General features: G+C 40.4%; 1 protein-coding gene across 1 annotated transcript in view; it reads right to left on the reverse strand.

Annotated features, from left to right (window-relative positions):
- PTPRM (protein tyrosine phosphatase receptor type M) overlaps nt 1–14,364 on the reverse strand; it is a 756,425-nt gene that overhangs the window by 442,220 nt on the left and 299,841 nt on the right. Inside the window, exon 5 of the mRNA XM_068563694.1 lies at nt 13,118–13,233. Within this exon, the coding sequence (XP_068419795.1) occupies nt 13,118–13,233 (116 nt within the window). The remainder of the gene's footprint in view (nt 1–13,117; nt 13,234–14,364) is intronic.

Consider the following 14,364-nt stretch of genomic DNA (forward strand, 5'->3'; position numbering starts at 1 on the left):
ATTTAGACCCTCATTCTGATATTTAGACATAGTTCAATATATGTTTGCAATACATGAATAATATTTAACAACCTGTGTTTAAATTTTATTTAGAAGTTCATCCAAATAATACAGGATATATATAATGAATGCAGTAATTAGAAATACCAAAAAAAAAAAAAAAAAGAAATACCAATGAAATTAGAAGTTCTTTACTCTTAAAATCAGTTGACAAGACTAATCTAGCCACATCAGACTAAGGAGCCTGATGCTGACTGACATTTCCTGTTGGGTTAAAGGTTTGGGTTTGCAAGGCCAGGACTTGACCCTGTTTACTTCAAAACTGTGATAACAGCACTTGACCATGAGGAAGATGGCAGAACCTACCGAGTTATCCATAATCTAAGAGGCAAGGCTAGTTAAACATAAACAAGGCTAAGAACGTCACTTTTCCCCAATCAATATGCCTTAAAACATACAACTCTTTTCTGAAAACATAGCTGAAAGAAGATAAAGGCACAAGATAAAGGTTAAAAGCCCTGTAGTTCTGAATTTGAATTGTTAATACGATCTCAGGACAGGCTTTATTCTTAAACGTGTGTATGTGCGCATACGTATATATCCCAGCTCCATAGGATGGGAAGATCCAGAAACGATAACGAGTAGGAATAAGCACCTCTGTGATCAGACTGTAATTTCTAATTACCAGTTCCCCCTGAAAAAGAACCAGGGCTCCTTGGAGAAATGGCCAATTCTAGGTCATTAAGATGGAAAATACAAGCCTGGAACATACGGTTACACCACAAAGCAAGAAGGCCATCGAGATGGGCCAGGTCAGGTAAGCCCCACTGTTTAGGGGTGGAAGATCTGAGCAGCAATAAAGATAATAAGTGCGATGGATCGAAACTCATCAAATGTGTTTAAATCCACAGGTTGATGATGACAATAATGACATCAGTGACAATAATACTAAATAACCCCTTTGGTCACTTGTGAACTACTAGTGAACTACCTCACTATTTTTGACAATTTGCTTACAAGGACAAAAATATCAAGTATCAATACCACCTTCCCTTTACGATTTATATACCAGGATACCCAAATGGTTGATAATGGGAGAGCTTTTTTCTTTTTAGAAGTATTCTAGTGACTAAACAAAGAAGGACTGAGAATGGGACCGTTCTGCAACCCTGAATGAATTAATGACCCTAGGAATGATCATCAGTGGCTGATAACTTCACAAAAGGAGACATAATTTGCAAGAAACACAGCAGTCAGAAGGACACGTTAAATGACACTACTGTAGGGCAATAAGCAAAACTCAAAATACGGGAGGACTGTGAAGGACAAACCCACTTTCCACAACAATAACAACCATCACAAATGGAGGGAAATGAACAGGGAAGCCTAAAGATAAAAAGGACTTAAGACACTCATCACCCAATTGCAAAGTGTGAACTTTACTGCAATCACAATCAAACAAACTGCTAAAAGAAATAAAGTTACAAGACAGCCAAGGATATACGAACACTGACTGTTTTTGCAGGGCATACACGGTGATTATTCTATTTTTTTTTTAAGAGCTCTTATCTTTTAGAGCAGGGTTTTTTTGTTTTTGTTTTTTTTTTTATTTTATAGCTACTTTATTTATTTATTTATTTATTTTTGGCTGTGTTGGGTCTTCGGTTCGTGCGAGGGCTTTCTCTAGTTGCGGCAAGTGGGGGCCACTCTTCATCGCGGTGCGGGGACCGCTCTTCATCGCGGTGCGTGGGCCTTTCACTATCGCGGCCCCTCCCATTGCGGGGCACAGGCTCCAGACGCGCAGGCTCAGTAGTTGTGGCTCACGGGCCCAGCTCCTCCGTGGCATGTGGGATCTTCCCAGACCAGGGCTCGAACCCGTGTCCCCTGCATCAGCAGGCAGACTCTCAACCACTGCGCCACCAGGGAAGCCCTAGAGCAGGGGTTTGAGGCTAAGTCCATCCTGCCACCTGTTTTGTACAGCTTGCAAGCTCAGAACGTTTTTTACATTTTTTAAATGATTGAAAAAAATCAAAAGAAGAATAGTGTTTTGTGACAATGAAAATGACATGAAAGTCAAATTTCAGTGTCCATACATAAAGCTGTATGGAAAACAGCCACATTCATCCATTTCTGTGTTGTCTGTGGCTGCTTTCCTGCTACAATGGCAGAGATGAAGAGCTATAACTAAGACGCTCTGCCCTACAAAATTTACTATCTGGCCCTTCGCAGAAAAAGTTTGCCAACTCCTGTTTTAGAGAACACTTACAAGTTACATGATATGATGACTAAGACTGCTTCAAAATCATCAGAGGGGGAGCAGGTGGACACACAGAGGATGTAACTGGTCACATATTGTTGGTTTTGAAGTCAGATGCTGGGTATATTGAGTTCATGACATCATTCTCTCTACCACTGTATACACTTATAATTTCTAGAATAAAAATAAAAATAGGACTTCGGGAGGAACATATACACACTACTATCTATAAAATAGATAACCAACAAGGACTTACTGTGTAGCACAGAGAACTATATTCAGTATTTAAAAAGAAAAGAAAAGAAAAAATATAAATGAAGAAAATCTAAGAAGCAATTAGAAGGAAATCTCTCGTTTTTGTATTTTTGAACAACTATTTTAACCATCATAATTTCCCCAGGAAAAATAGATGGTTTTGCTGCTGGCTTATAAATACTCCAAAGCTATAGGAATCACAGAACCATTCTGTCCAGGTGTCATTCACCTCCTGCAAAAGCATGAAGTCACTATATGGTAAAGATCCCACCACAGTAGAAGAAAAAATGCAATTTGGGAAAGGGGAGCAATATGCCAGGGGTAGCAGTCCCAAGCTGTAGCAACATTTGAATAACTATTATAATAATCATACACCCAGACATGGAAAGTATATACTACACAATTCTTGAATGAAAGCAACCATCAGCTTCTAAACCTTCAGGATAAACAGAAACTGCATTAGTTTGTCACTTGTCCTTTGTGCTTAGTGGACATCACTTCTTATAACTGAAAAAACATAATTTTCTTTTTTTTAAATAAATTATCTATCTATCTATCTATCTATCTATCTATCTATCTATCTATCTATCTTTGGCTGTGTTGGGTCTTCGTTGCTGTGCGCGGGCTTTCTCTAGTTGCGGCGAGCGGGGGCTACTCTTCGTTGTGGTGCGCGGGCTTCTCATTGTGGTGGTGTCTCTTGTTGCGGAGCACAGGCTCTAGGCATCCGGGCTTCAGTAGTTGTAGCACACGGGCTCAGTAGTCGTGGCTCACGGGCTCTAGAGCGCAGGCTCAGTAGTTGTGGCGCACGGGCTTAGTTGCTCCGCGGCATGTGGGATCTTCCCGGACCAGGGCTCGAGCCTGTGTCCCCTGCATTGGCAGGCGGATTCTTAACCACTGCGCTACCAGGGAAGTCCAAACATAATTTTCTTACACTTGGACAATAGCCAATTCCCTTTTCTTTGAACAAAGGGAATGAAGGGTGGCTTTTTTATACGTAGGAGAGATGCAGAAGAGAATAACGACCTGCTTTATGATTTCAAAGTTCATCTTCTATAGGAGCCACTTGACTGCCACTGTGTGCCTGTCTCAGAGGTCTCTGGACTTATCCCAAACTGGGTCCCTCTAGGACTACAAGCGGCATGCTTTGTTTTCCATTCCATTTCTCTGGTCCTAAAGACATTTTTGAAATCAAAACCCATCAAAAATTGTCATGTTTCTTCCCTCTCTCTTCTCTAGGTACATAATTCCAGATTACCAGACTGAAAATCTCCTAGAACTTTCAAAGTTACCTAAAGCAGATATGTTTACCTCCTAGCTAAAACATTTTCCATGTTTTCCCTTCCCCTTCCAAAAAGAAGAGACAGAAGAGGAAAAAACCAGAGATTCTAACAGTGTCCAAACTCTCCAGGACCCTCACTCCAAGGCCTGGATCACTAACAGGAGACAGCAGAGACAGTGTTTAGTATTCTCAGCCCTCAACCACGGGAATCCCAGAGCAGGGCTTTCTCCACCTTCCCTTCTCGTGACACAGCTGCGGATTCTTGGAAGCAAGAGAAACAAATGAACCTTTTGATGAATATGAGAAAAGAAACAGAACAAATGCTTTTACAGGAAGTGTGGTTGTTGGGTCCCAAGCAAGCAGTCCTTAAGGCTAGTAGTTGATGCCTTTCTCTTCTGTCCTCCAAAATGAACCATCCTGACCTGCAGTTTTCACAGTACAATTTCACATCCTGGCCCAGAGGCCTTTAGATTGCAACGGAGGAGAACGGTCCAGCTGCTCCTGGTGCAGCCTCCTCAAAGCACCAGCTGTTTACACCTTTTTTTGACTGAGACAGGTAATATCACAGAGTAAAATTCATTAATTAATTTCTCTCAGAATCCCCTTAGATATGTCCTACTCTTTCATCCATGTAAAATAAATCTTTAACTTTAAATGAAGGTAATCCAAAATCATATAAGTTAAAAGATATGGTGTATGCTTTCAAGGCTGCTGGTGGTTTCAGGCTGAATGTTCAACAGTATATCATATATGTGGATATTTAACTGACTAAATAATGGATGTGATTTCAACCACTCAAAATTTTAAGGAGCCAGTGGTTCCTATAGCAACTGAAGATAGTCCTCTTTGTGTCTTCTTGGTATTTTCTTTTTTAAATTTATTTATTTTATTTACATTTATTTTTGGCTGCATTGGGTCTTCGTTGCTGTGCACGGGCTTTCTCTAGTTGTGGCGAGCAAGGGCTACTCTTTGTTGCGGTGCACGGGCTTCTCATTGTGGTGGCTTCTTTTGTTGTGGAGCATAGGCTCTGGGTGCGTGGGCTTCAGTAGTTGTGGCTCGCAGGCTCAGTAGTTGTGGCACACGGGCTTAGTTGTTCCACAGTATGTGGGATCTTCCTGGACCAGGGCTCGAACCCGTGTCCCCAGCATTGGCAGGCGGATTCTTAACCACTGTGCCACCAGGGAAGCCCCTGGTATTTTCTATGACAGTAAGTGCTGTTAAATTTATGCTTTGAAATATAGGGTCTAAAAACACCCATGTTAGGCTTGATAAGGGAGCCATAATTTTACTCCTTTTCAAATCATTTTATGGCTTTTATGTATAATTACAAAATGGTTCTGATATACAGCTGTGATGTTTTTCCCACAGAATCTGTAAAGGAAACTAAAAACCACAAAGAAAGGTTGACCAAATATACACATTCCATAACACAGAAGCCAAGGCAATAGTACACACACATGAATAAAATTTTCATTTTAAATGTCAATAAAAGGTATCACTTAAATTACTATACGATGTTTATGAATCCATGAAGAAATGTTTGGGTCTTTCTGCTATGCAAGAGGCATTACAGTTAAGGACACAGAGTCTAGACTTAGATGGCTTGGTTCAAAACCCAGACCTTGTTACTAGCAACGCGCAAATGGAAAAATCACTGAAACTTCCTGAGGCCCATTTTCTTCTTCCATAAATGGGCACATAAAAGAGTTCTCCTTGGGATCAGTTAAGGGAAAAAATGGCTAAACACACCCTAGCAGAGTACTCAGCAAACAGTGGGACTCAGCAAAAGGAGTTATAATTATTTTATTTCAAACACATATGTTGAAGCTAGTAATGTAAATATTATTAATACAATGTACATATTCATTCATGAACCAAATTATACAGGTCAGAGGAGCTATGAGAATCATTTTAGGTTACCAAAATCTCAGGATTTTCCTTTTTTTCTCAAAAAGGTCTAAAATTATCTGAGCTCAGAAAAGAAATGTGAGAAACTTATTAGACTGCTGGAAATGCCTTTTTCACCATTGTATAGGTCATACCCAGTTAAGAGGAATGATATAGCAAACTCTCAGTAGAAAACAATACCGCTAGGCCAGTAATTAAAAAAAGAAAATTAATCCCAAGTGAATATTATTTTTTCAAAGAGCAAGCTTCCCAAATTAAAAGCTCATATTGAATTATATTCCATACCAAAAAAATGAGTGGGTGGGGTTATTCATCAATTACTATGACACAGGTCTGCTGTCATGGTGAGAACTCAAGAGGACCAGCTTTATTAGACCTATACTTCTATTACCATTTACTGAGGTCCAATGGCAAGAAATTTTTTTTGAAGGGGGAATTAAAGAACAAAAATTTACAACAGAGAATTTAAAAAGCCTAGGGAAAGGTTACAAGAAATGAAGGAAAAGTGATGATGTACTGATCACATTTTCTTCTAAAATTATTCAAACTCTGCATGATACTTGCTGTATATTCTGAAACAGCAGAAAAGACACGACCAGATTCTATCCACCCCTCTTCTCATCAAAGACCATTCCTCTGAAGATGAACCATAGACCTAAAATAAGCATTCCAAAAAGACAGAGTTTGTGCCTGTTTTCCTGGTCCAACTATGTGCCTTTGGGACTCACCTGCAGGAGACACCTGGTCGTTCAGGCATCTGTAAGCCAAGAGCCATGAGCAGGTTTACTGAAGATTTGTTATGTGACAGGTACCCTTCTAGGTGCTGGGTTGCACCAGCGTTTTTAAGAGCGTACTTCAGAGTAATGCCATCTGATTTCCTTTTCTATTTCTGTGAATTGATGCACGCTATGAAGTCATTTTAAAATGCTATTCTGGTACCTTACTTCAAATAAACACCAAGGGATGTTTGCTCAAAGAAAACAACTCAAATTATATTGTGCTATAATGGTTCCAAAGTTAATGCAGATATTTTCATAGTAAATCTGAGAATATTTGGTTAAAAGGCTAATATGTGAAATACAAGGTCACTCAGTGAAGAAAAATGTCCAAGTGACAAAATTTACTAATTTATAAATAAGCAAAAATATTTGTACATATAATTGACTTTCACTAGCAGAATGGAATTATCTATAATAAATATAATAATTGGACAGATGACTGTGTTAAAGTTCTCTACCTCTTCTGAGCTGGTTTTCTCATTAATAAAATGAGGAATTTAATTTGAAGATTGTTCCAAATTCAGAAGTTACATAATTTTGTGATTCTAAAAAGTGAGCCATTTAAAAATGATGGGGCCTCTAAGATCTGTTGAGAGAAAAGTATGATTTTCCAGCTTTCCTTTACCAGCTTCTATTCACCCAACACGCACGTGTCAATCCCGGGTTTTATCAAAGCCTCCAACCGTCTACCTTTGAAAAGGCACCTCCACTGCCTCCTTGCTTTCTGCCATTTGTCCTGGGGGCCGAAGCACCTTCATTTCCACCCGCTTCTGAGTTTGATGTGGTAGCTGAGTGCTGTAGATTAAGTATTTGCATGCCCGCCAAATTCACATGATGAGACCTGCTCCCCAATGTGATTGTACTGGAGGTGGGGCTTTTGGAAGGTAATTAGGTTTAGATGAGGTCGTGAGAGTGGAGCCCCCATGGCGGGATTAGGGCCCTTATAAGGGGATGAAGAGTCCAGAGGATGCAAGTGACGATGCAGCAAGAGGATGGCAGTGTGCAAACCGGGAGCTGGTCCTCTCCAAGAACATGCACGCTGGCCCCTGATCTTAGACTGCCAGCCTCCAGAACTGTGAGAAATAAATATTTGTTGTTTAAGCCCCTCAGTCTATGGCATTTTTGTTACAGTGGCCCGAGTTGACTAAGATATGGAGTAAAAAGAGTAAAGAATTGCACTTCCTGGTGGTGCAGTGGTTGAGAATCCGCCTGCTGATGCACGGGACACGGGTTCGAGCCCTGGTCTGGGAAGATCCCACATGCCGTGGAGCAACTAAGTCCATGAGCCACAACTACTGAGCCTGTGTTCTAGAGCCCGTGAGCCACAACTACTGAAGCTCGTGTGCCACAACTACTGAAGCCCATGCGCCTAGAGCCCGTGCTCCACAACAAGAGAAGCCACCGCAATGAGAAGCCCACACACCACAACGAAGAATAGCCCCCGCTCGCTGCAACTAGAGAAAGCCTGTGCGCAGCAACGAAGACCCAACGCAGCCAAAAATAAATAAATAAATAAGTAAATTTTATTTAAAAAAAAAAAAGAAAAGAGTAAGGAATGGAAGAGCCTCTACAATGTATCAAAAATGAATTAAAGGGCAGAAATTACAAAAGTGCCCCAAACTGGACCAGATGCAGAAGAGGGCAAAGTGGGCTGTATTCCCTGGAAAAGAATGTGCACACACCATCTTCAGATTTACCAGTGTCAATATCAGCTTTGGTGATTCACTGAAAAGCTGAAAGAGGCATTATAAGTATTAATTCCCAAGAGAAACAAGCCTATGGCAGAAAATAAAATTTTAAATACTTCAGAAAGAACAATAGTAATTGTAATACAATAATATGTGGCTTAAAGTGTCAATGACTATAAAAATGTGTAACTCAGAAACTGCCCATCAGCAAATAACATTTAAGTGTAAAAAAAGAACATCTAAAATTCTATTTTCTCTTCTCAGTATCTTAAATATAAACATATTCTATGATATCTCAAAATGTAGGCTCCACAGTGACCAGAAAGTTGATAATACCAAGAAATACATGGTCCTGTTTTGGGTGCTTGAATTGTTTTACGAACACATTTCATTTGAGTGTCTCCCATGGTTACAGCCCAGTTGGACGCAAAGATCACCATATCTGATAGCACGTAGCAAGTATCCTCAGCAGATTCAATGCACATCAGTTTTTTACTAAGTAAAAATAGTTTGATAGATGCTGTCTTCCTCCTGCACACTGTCTCGAAGGTCTTTTACGTACTTTGCAGCTACAATAATGGAGGTTCATGAGCTGTGTTTTATTTCCTTGTTCTGTATTCTAGAAAGACCGATTCCACGTTGACAATAACCTGTGTGGCCCATGGATGAGATGGAGAAAATGGAAGCAGATGGGACACATCTGCTAACCATAAACATTTCTTCATTAGTGTCATCCTCAGATTTATGTGTTATGTGTTTGTGAAAGACTCTGACATTGATCATATTTAATCTGTATTTTTAAACAATCAAACCACTGGCCATTTTTCATAGACGTGGATCAAGATGTACATGTAATACAGATGGACTTTTTTTTTTTTTTTGTCAAGCTGCCTCCTGGATGTAAATTATGTAATGTCAGTTACATCCAAATCATTCTAACAAAGTAGTAAGTGCATATTACCTATTCACCTAGCTCAGGATAGGAGAAGCCAGCACAGCAGAGTGGAATTAATCAGTGGTGAAGTAAAAGTGAAAAAACAGGGGTGTGCTATTCCCAGCTATGCCATTTACCTTTTTGAACCTCACCAATCCTGCACCTCAAAAGCCTCATCTATAAAAAAGAAGTACAAGGGCTTCCCTGGTGGCGCAGTGGTTGAGAGTCTGCCTGCCAATGCAGGGGACATGGGTTCGAGCCCTGGTCTGGGAAGATCCCACATGCCGCGGAACAACTAGGCCCATGAGCCACAACTACTGAGCCTGCGCATCTGGAGCCTGTGCTCCGCAACAAGAGAGGCCGCGATAGTGAGAGGCCCGCGCACCACGATGAAGGGTAGCCCCCGCTTGCCGCAACTAGAGAAGGCCCTCGCACAGAAACAGAGGCCCAACACAGCCATAAATAAATAAATAAATAAATATTAAAAAAAAAAAAAGGAGTACAAAACCATGGACTACACCATGAAACTCCACAAAGTACCTACAGTAGGACTCAAAAGATTATAATGCAAATGACTGTAAATGATCACACTTCACAGTATCAATGTTCTCCCAATAAAGGATGTATTATTTATTTCTAAATCTTGACTTACTATTGGGAAGATTCAAATGATAGAAAAACCTAAACATTTTTTTCATTCAGTTTTCTGCCTGAATCTTAGAATTATTTTGAGGATCCAAGGGAGTTCAGATGCAGGAAAGCATTTTTGAAAGTGTTAGAACATTCAGGTAGGAAGGAAGAAAAGTCCGTATTCATACCTCCAAGACCAGAGAGGCCTGGTCTAGTTTTCCAGGTCTGCTTCTCCGCACAACTTGTAAAGAATTGCCTGAAGCAAAGGGCCAGGGCACAGGCAAGAGAGCAGGAGGACGCTGTGAAACCATCCCCTGCCACAAATCCCGATGGCTGCTGGAAACCATCTCACACAACACAGGTTAACAGAAGCCATCCTTGCAAGCGAAAGACGCTTGTCTTATTTCATCAGCTGCTAACGAAATAAACATCTGCCCCCAAAATGCCTATCCAAACAGAGGAAATAAATTATTGAACACTAAAACTATTCTAACATCACAAAGACTCACAAACCACATAGCAGGCTGAGTCCAGGACAAACTCGGTGTCACTTAGAATTTCAAAGTCATCCCAGTTCTGTCTTACCCTCATTCCCTTCTTGACACGACCCTTCTTGAAAGCTGCAGGACAATATGCAGTCATTGATGATAAGAAGGGCAAGAGAAGACGGGGTGATTGGCAAAGAGAGGCATTAATGGATTGATTGGAAAACAATTTATCAACACTATGATTAAATTTAATAGAATGAAACAAGACAGACCTGGTAGGTGGGAAATTCACCATGAGAGTCAGATCCAGGCTACCCCAGATCAATTAAATCAGAATCCAGTGTAGACCACCCTTTTTTTTAACTCTCCATGTGATTCTATAGTGGAATCAGGAATGGGAATTCTGCATTTAGACCTAATGCAGAATCTAATTCTGCAATTAGACCCTTTTTGCAAACTGGTAGATAGCTTTCTCCCTACAGCATGATGGATTCTCTAAAACAAAGTCTCCCACTTCCTAAGAGGAAGGAGTTAAAGATCCCAACCCCAAGGAAGTGCTCAAGTGTAAGCAGGACCCTCCCAAGGCCAGGATATTTACAAAAACGAAAAAGGAAACTGTATTTTCAACTTGCCTGTAAGTTCCTGGGAATGTCTAAGACTGTTGAGACAAAAGCTTAGACTTTTTATTGTAGTCTCTCAAATAACATTAAAACAAATATCAGGGACAAAAAAAATGCTTTCCATGAAAAATTAAGATTTCTGGAGATAAATCAAAGATGACAAGGGTAGTTTCATTTTTTCATTATTTATTTTTAAAAATTTTGGCGGGGTATTTTCATTTTTAAAAAGAAGATAAGGCATTGTGAAAAATGCCAATTAAATACGTCCGTCTCATCAATTACCATACATACATACGTAGCCAAACTTGATCAAATTTAATACGAAACAACCACTAACTAAAAAAAGAATTCTCAAGCTCTAACATCAAGAAGCTAAAATAACTGGGACGTGGGATAAAAAAAAATTTGAATACCAAAGACCAGGGTCAAGTACATTTTTCACATGCTGCAAAAAGCTCTTAAAGTAGTGATTACAAAATTTTTAGAGCGAAGGAAACAGTAAAGATAAATTTAGACCTAGGGATTGTCATACTGATTGAAGTAAGTCAGAGAGAGAAAGACAAATATCATATGATATCGCTAATACGTGGAATCTAAAAAAATTGTACAAATGAACTTATTTACAAAACAGAAGTAGAGTTGTAGCTGTAGAAATCTTACGGTTACCAAGGGGGAAATGGGGGGGAGGGATAAACTGGGAGATTGGGATTGACATATACGCACTACTATATATAAAATAGATAACCAACAAGGACCTACTGTATAGCACAGGGAACTCTACTCAATACTCTGTAATGACCTATATGGGAAAAGAATCTAAAAAAGAGAGGATATATGTATATGAATAACTGAATCACTTTGCTGTACAACTGACACTAACACAACATTGTAAATCAACTACACACCAATACAAGCTAATTAAAAAAATAAAAGCACTTGGAAAAACAGAAAAAAAAGATGAATTTGGTACATACCATTTCAGTCCTCTGCACACATTCCTCTCTCCCGGCCTGGGGACTCTCTCATGGGGACAGTAGGATATGAGAAATGAGAGTGACATCAGGGAAGAAGGTGGAGGGTTGTGTGCAGAGGACCCCAAAGCATTTAAGAAGCCTCCTTCAGAATGTATTCGCCATTTGTCAACACATTGCTGAGTAATCTTGGGATAGCACATTTGGCTGTTTTTCATTTCCCCCAGAAATGGAGGAAGAAGAAAAGTGACCACTGACTTCAGCTGTGATAATTAAAAGGAATACGGGATTTAAAAAGAATAGAGTGTCAGGCAAATGTGACACATGACAATCATTACTACACAGCAGAAGGAGACACATGATAGGTGGAGAGTGACATATACCAAGGAAAATTCGGCACCCATGGAACAGAGCCCAAGTGCAACAGAACGGACGCAGAGAAGGTTTAGAACATAAGGCAGCTCAGTCGCAAACTAAAATAAGTAAATAACCAACCAAACCAAAACAAAACCCACAATAGAATCTGTAAGGAAAGGGGGTTAAAATCAACACGAGTCAAGGTGGAGAACAAGCAGCCTATAGATCAATGCGCGACAAGAAGCAATAAGAATAAAATTGGAGAACTCTATGGGGGAAACCAAACCCAGAGTCTAAAGAAGTGGGGGGCATGCTGGTTAGGGGGGACAGGTCACGTACTCCCGCTCATTTGGTCAGAATTCCTGAAACCCTTGATCTGTCCATGAAACTATTGGCCGTGCAAAATACAGATGGTGGAGTTTGAAAGACAATAAAACGAGACACACAAGTTATGATGACCCTAAAAAAAGTCTGCTTAAATGCTCAAAGGTAAAAGGTGTGCTATTAATTTATAAGTTTAGGCTTATTGCTGCGGAAATGAAAATTACAAAAAGGCCTATAAACTTGTGTGTGTGTGTGTGTGCACGTGTGCGTGTGATTCTTTGGGTTTTTCTCCAGAGGAAGAGTGGGGGAAAGGTACTGTATTTTGGACTCCAACATACTGCTCCAAAAGTAATTTGGTAACCAGATCTTCCACATGAGATGGCTAAGCAGAAGCAAAAGGAAAAAACAGAAATTCACAACAGGGTTTGTGAAAAACAACACTGAGCTTGTCTAGAACTCTTTGTAATCTGGCTACTTACTGCGGAAGAAGGAAAAGAACTGGGGAAACCGCTCAGAGCATCCATCTCCCGTAGGGGCCTGACACTGACCCGACCTCTGGGGCCCTCCCCGGGGACACGCACTCTGCCCGCTGGACTCTCTCCGAACCGTGAAAGTGAGTTACCGTACCTGTAACCAGAGCCTGTCGCCGGCCACAGTCCTGCCGATGGCACTGCACTGGAAGGCGGCAAACTGGCCCGCGTTGACCTCCACATTCTGAATCCGCAGGAAGTGAGGCGTTCTGGCTGCACAAAGAGAAAGAATTAAACAGGTTAAAAGTGGAGATCTGAACTCATAGGTGCCTTTTTGAATCTCTCTGCAATTTCCGGCCTTTCCCTTTTGTTTACCTTTGAAGGAAAGAATGCCTTTGCTTCTAAGAGCTTTAAAGATTTCATTAGGATTGTAAAAGAGATTCTGGAAGGCTCTGGTGTGTTCTGCAACAGCCGGGCATTCTGGGATAGAACCAGGACGAAAGAAGATACTTTATTGTCCCTGCTGTGCAAATAATCATAGCTCAGCAGCCTTCTTGTAATAACAGACCTGTATTAATAAAGATTATACTGAGGCCTAATTGATGTTGTGAACAAAAACATATTAGATATTTATACTAGCAACATGAAAACAACAGTAAGAAGTGAAATGCTGCTGCCAAGGAAACTCTGTAAGCCAAGTACAGAGCTGTGAGTAATATATATTTTAATACAACTCATTGGTATGCAGCATTACTCGTGCAATATTTCCCAGCTACCAAAAATACTATCCCTACAGATAGATTCTGTGAAATTACGTTGGGACTGCTACAGCACTGCGGTGTTGGCTGATCCTGATTTCCAATTCGAGAAGAAAGAATGATTCCAACTGCTAAACAGCATTAAGTCTCACAACATACATCGTCCATAGGGGACAGCTGTTTAAATAAAGGATCACTCTGTCTGACCTGAGAAGCACAGACCCATTTCCACAGCACACTGAAAATGCGTGTCAGGACCTGGAGTGACAGGTCAGGAATGAAATTTTATGATAACTTCTACTTTTAGGACAACATTCTCTTATCAAAACAAGGAGAGAGAGAGAGAGAGCAGCAAGAGGTGGGGTGGGGGGAGGTGAGGGAGTAGAAGAGAAGAAAATAGGATGCCAGTGTTTTCTGGGAGGGATGGATAAACCTGGATGACAGCTAGAAGGCATTCTTTATGCCTTGTCAGCCTTCCCGCAGTGCCAACGTGTCTCTGGACCACATCTAGACACTTTCAAAGAATGGTACCCCACTCGTGGGCACCCAAAGATGATAAACAAGCACTAACGTGAGCCTGTAATAAACATAATTAGGAGTGGAAATGAATTACTATCCAAGAACAAAGAAAAATGCATTTTAATAT

The sequence above is a fragment of the Eschrichtius robustus genome, chromosome 14, assembly GCF_028021215.1.
Source record: "Eschrichtius robustus isolate mEscRob2 chromosome 14, mEscRob2.pri, whole genome shotgun sequence".
NCBI classification, from domain to species: domain Eukaryota; kingdom Metazoa; phylum Chordata; class Mammalia; order Artiodactyla; family Eschrichtiidae; genus Eschrichtius; species Eschrichtius robustus.